The following is a 5,000-nucleotide window of genomic DNA, read 5'->3' on the forward strand; positions in this document are numbered from 1 at the left end:
GGAGTAAGGATAAGGATTTAGAGAAGAAGGGTGGGAGGGATGAAACGAAAGCAGGATACATGTAAAGAAGTGGGGTAAGGATAAGGAGAAGGGTGGAGGGATGAAGCGAAGTAGAACAATTATAAAGAAGTGCGTTAGGGATAGGGATGGCAAATGTTTGAGGGATGAAGATGGATAATTATAAAGAAGTGGGGTAAGGAAATGGGATGAGAAATGCGGGAGGGATGAAGTGAAGGAGGATAGATGAAAAGGAGTAAGGTAAGGATGGGATCGACAATTATAAAGAAGTTGGTTAGGGATAAGAAATATAGAAGAGATGAAGCGAAGGAGGATAGACATAAAGAAGAGTGATTAGAAAAGAATTCTCACCGGAGATTTACAGTATAATTCATTTCGACAGATATTTGAAAGCAACAAAGAGAAAACAAAAATATCCCCACTCCAGTCATTCTCTCAAATAACACCTCACACAAACGCCATCTTAAACAACAAATACACCAAAATGGCGCTTTTTCCACTTGACATCAACACTAAAACCACTAACAATCCTCAGGGAACCGAGCTCACCCAACCTCTGGCGATGTCATGTTTGCCTCAGACGATCCTCGCCGGGTCCTCACGCTTCCAGCTGATCACCGCATCCACTCCGTCCTCAACTGTGGCGCTGCGGTAAGTAAGAGGGACCTCGGAGTGTGTGGGGGGGATGAGGGTTATGCGCGTCCATATGTTTCTGAGATCAATTGCTTTTGTTAAGGATTTTCAGCAGATATTTTCACTTTAATGCACGATGATTATGGGATAGAGTGTATTTACGTGGGTATATCGATGTGCAAGATAAAGGTGAAGGTTTAAATTGACGAAATGTTTAATAAACAGCGTCTAGGCAATTGGTGTGAGACCTCTTATGAACGCGCAGACCTTCAGATATTCTCACTGTCATTTTCTTGTTAATGAGTGCTGTCTCTATAAGTGGTCCTTGGGTTAGAGTATCATTGTTGGTATTTTCCTGTTAGTGATTGTGGTTTGTGTGGGCCTCTGTGTGTTGATTTCTCTTTATGATGTTTAATTAAGCGAGAATCAAATTTCAGGTTAATAGTTGTGATCCTTTATAATAGCAATTGTTTAGTATTTCGTAGAATTGTCTTTTCGACACCCGCAAGAATGATGGCTCCTAATTTCCCAAAAGAAAAATCATGATTAGAGTGGAACAAAAAATATCCACATTCTCTGTTCCCTCAACACCGACCTCAACTCCACAGAGCTGCCCGCCCCTGGCCTCGTATTTCGCCTCCGACCTGGACCGAAAGCTGGACACATCCATGGCCAACCTGTGCCGGGATGGTGTCACGTCTATCAATAAGTCAACCATCATCATCAACTCCATCTTCGAGTGGTTCAGGAGCGACTTTGGTGCCACGGAACAAGATGCTCTCAGGTGGAGAACCGCTCGTTAAAGGGCTTTGTAAAGTAATAAATAAATAAATAAGGATGATAATAATACGTAGCGTGATTCAGGAGTTTTATTATAAGTTGCTACTACCATCTTATATCAAAATGTAAATAATGAACACCACTTTCTTATTTATCTTTTGTCTCGTCCAGAAATCCAAAAAAATGTACAATCACTCCAAGAGCAGAAATGAAAAGACATTCACTTTAATAAATAGGAAATAGCATCATCATTTATAATAGCATGCCCTCAACTCGTGACTCTTCTTACCTTCAAGATTCCTAGCGACCTGCTCCGAAGACCCGGCCAGGAGCAGCGCCCTCAATGCTGCTGCAGATGGGAGGCGCCGCTACACCTACTACTACGACTGGTCTCTTAATAATGTGAGTGATGCAGGTTTTCCTCAAGCGCCATTCTGTGTTAACTAGTCTGTGCTCTGTTTACTTAGCTTTTAAGAGTATTTCCTCATAAACTAATCCGCGCTTTGTTATCTTAGGGTTTATGACTGATTCTATAGTAACTAATCTGCGCTTTAACATAGCTTTTAGGACTGGTTTCTTAATAAAGTAATTGGTCGTTACAGTTATCGCTACTGCTGGTTGTTTATACAATCCACGCATGCAGACGCTTTCAGATTTCGCCTCACGGGTGTACAGAACAGAAAATAAACACCATGGATGGTTTATTGCGGTTTATTGATTCATGGTGTTCATGGTGTTCATCTGATTTGTACACCTGTGCGATGAGGTGCGTAAGATCCTGCACGCACGATTAGATCTGACTGCGGATTACATAAACGTCTGTCATCTTTTTATTTTACAGTTTTGTCTGACACGATTTGTGTTAGATTTTTTTTTCACTTTTTATTCTGTTATTTAAGGTATGCTTTGGCGCTTCGCTCTTTCATAGTCCAATAATATATATATTAAGTTGTCCTTTCTTTCTCTCCTTCATCCTCCAATACTGTTATTGCACATATATTTTGCAATCTTCCGTCTTCTAGGTTTTGCTAAGTGTTTGGAGTGCCACCGTGACACTAATTTTGTTTAGAATGAATGGTTTCAGTTGCATGTTGCATACAAGAATCCCGTTCTGGCATGTTCTGCTGTTGTTAGGAAAACAATTATAAGATTTCTCTCCTTGTAATTAAACATTTTCTTAACTCTAGTAAAAGATGTTTTTGGTCTTCGTAACTGCATAAAAAAAGTGATTCTATTCGATCTATTTGTAATATATTGATGGCACTAAAACTTAAACCTGGAATGGCGTTATTGTATGATATTTCTATGATGCACTCTGATCACGTGTTGCACTGAAAAGCATATGATAAGGATTGGCGTACTTATATAGGCCTATTAACTTCGCATTTTCGCATAGGACGATTACTATTTGAAACCATATTGTATGCGTCGATGACATGAGTAGGCATTTTTCTCTCATTTTTGGAGCAAATACAGAATCTCAGAGACCTCACTTTTCCTCCTCACAAGAGTCTAATATACGATATACAGATATATGTTGGTGATTTAGGCAGCAATGTAAAGACTGTGATAATATTGACAACAAAATATCTGCTGAAATTATATGTACGTACATTGCCCGTAGATTCATGTATTCTCTCTCTCTCTCTCTCTCTCTCTCTCTCTCTCTCTCTCTCTCTCTCTATCTATCTATCTATCTATCTATCTATCTATCTATCTGTCTATCTCTCTCTCTCTCTTTATTTATTTCCCTTCTTCTCTCCCTCTCCCTTTCTCTTCCTTCCCCTCGCCCTCTCCCTCTCTCCCTGTTCCTTCCGCATTTCTTCAAACCATCCCACAGCATCCTACATTTTCACATAAAAGGATACTGATGAGAAATGTCTTCCTCTCCACCTCCTGCATCCCTTTTCTATAACTCTCTCTTCATCTTTCTTCTCGCTATCGCAAACACGCTGACAAACAAACACAAATGACAAATATCTATACCACATCAAATACATACTGAAAAACACAAAAAAAAACATTCACACAGTCATAGTGTATATTACGTATACCATGTTAATAAAAGTTTCGCATGACCTAGGTAAGTCAAGGTCGTGGATCGATCTAATATTCCAGTAACAACAGCTGACAACCAAGTATTTCTTCCAGATGTAGAGACAGCTGTCACGTAAATTGGGTCCTTCTCAACAACAACGACGTTAAGGACGACAACACCTGAGCAAATGTCAAGGTTGCTGTAGTATATACTCACCTTCCCTTCATGTACAAAATAGATATGTGTTGTATTTAGAGTTCCGCTAGTGCTGTGCTTTTTGTAGTGATTTTTTTGTGTTTGTTCTAAAGTCCTTTTAGATAACAGAACCGTTTGGGTATAATGTGTTTATATTTTGATTTATGTGTCTTTTTTAATGTTGTGTGCTATGTTAATTCATGTTGACTTATGTGTCGTCTTTAAGTGTTTTGTCCTTTGTTGATTTATATATGTCCCTATCTCATCCCTTGTTCGTTGTCTTGATGTATGTTCTTTTATACTCATTGCTTAATAAAGGTATACACACAAATTACATGAATATTTGCTTTATTTTCATCCTATTAAGCAGCTCTAGTTCGTCTTTCGATTCATCCCACGTCTCCTATTTATTTGTCTTCTAGTTGTCTTGAGTGTCTATTTGCTTAAACTGTATTTCCTGTAAATCCTTCTCTATATACGTATGTGTAAAAAAAATTCTGTCCCTATGTTACTTTGTGTTTCGTCCAATGGCTATGAAGCCTACTTCTCTGTCGAGGAATTTTAGTTATATCTATAGTTAATAAAACTATTTATCCGTGTTTTAACGTCAAGAATGGATATTACATATGATTAATGTCGAAATGATATTGTTCTGAAAATCGCATGTCTTGATAATAATTATCAACGAAAAAAAAGAAAACCAGTATGATAAGAACATGTTTTGTGTTCTGAATTGATAATAATTTATATGCATAGATATTATACCTCATTTTTCACAGCAAACGTTCTTAATCTTTATGGCACATCCCCCCTTCTAGCAGCTGTGCCTTGTCCTCGCGCCCTCTCTCACTCTTCAACCTAAATATAAAAACTCCCTCTTCCATAAAAAAAATTAAAATGAAAATTATGTTTTAGTCTGTATAATCAGTGGTCATATACACAACAGCTCTCCCTACCTCCTGCCCTTTGACCCGTGGGCATTAAACCTTTTGGTATTACACTAGATTTTTTATAGATTGCCATTACCTCAACTCTATAACATTAGAAGTAAGAAAAAACTGAATGCTTTATTCTTTATGCATTTTCTTTGCAAGAAATTAATTAGTAGAAATTTTGATTATCATAAATATCAGTTTATTTCCTTTTATATTATTTATTAATTTATCTCTTCGTTTGTTTATTATTTTTATCATTTATCAATATATTCCTTGACCTACTCCGATTACCAAGTACCTCATTACTCCCCAGAAACCACATTAACCCCAGTTTGAGAATCACTACTTTCGAATCACATCCTCAGCATTACAGTGGTTATTGTTACAACGTTTAAGCACTG

The 5,000-nt window shown here is 37.6% G+C and overlaps 1 protein-coding gene across 1 annotated transcript in view; it reads left to right on the forward strand.

Annotated features, from left to right (window-relative positions):
• LOC119572288 overlaps window positions 1-5,000 on the forward strand; it is a 31,705-nt gene that overhangs the window by 10,722 nt on the left and 15,983 nt on the right. The window contains exons 5-7 of the mRNA XM_037919309.1: window positions 554-669; window positions 1,260-1,435; window positions 1,728-1,833. Coding sequence (XP_037775237.1) covers window positions 554-669; window positions 1,260-1,435; window positions 1,728-1,833 — 398 coding nt within the window. The remainder of the gene's footprint in view (window positions 1-553; window positions 670-1,259; window positions 1,436-1,727; window positions 1,834-5,000) is intronic.

The sequence above is a fragment of the Penaeus monodon genome, chromosome 4 (genome assembly GCF_015228065.2).
Source record: "Penaeus monodon isolate SGIC_2016 chromosome 4, NSTDA_Pmon_1, whole genome shotgun sequence".
Classification (NCBI taxonomy): domain Eukaryota; kingdom Metazoa; phylum Arthropoda; class Malacostraca; order Decapoda; family Penaeidae; genus Penaeus; species Penaeus monodon.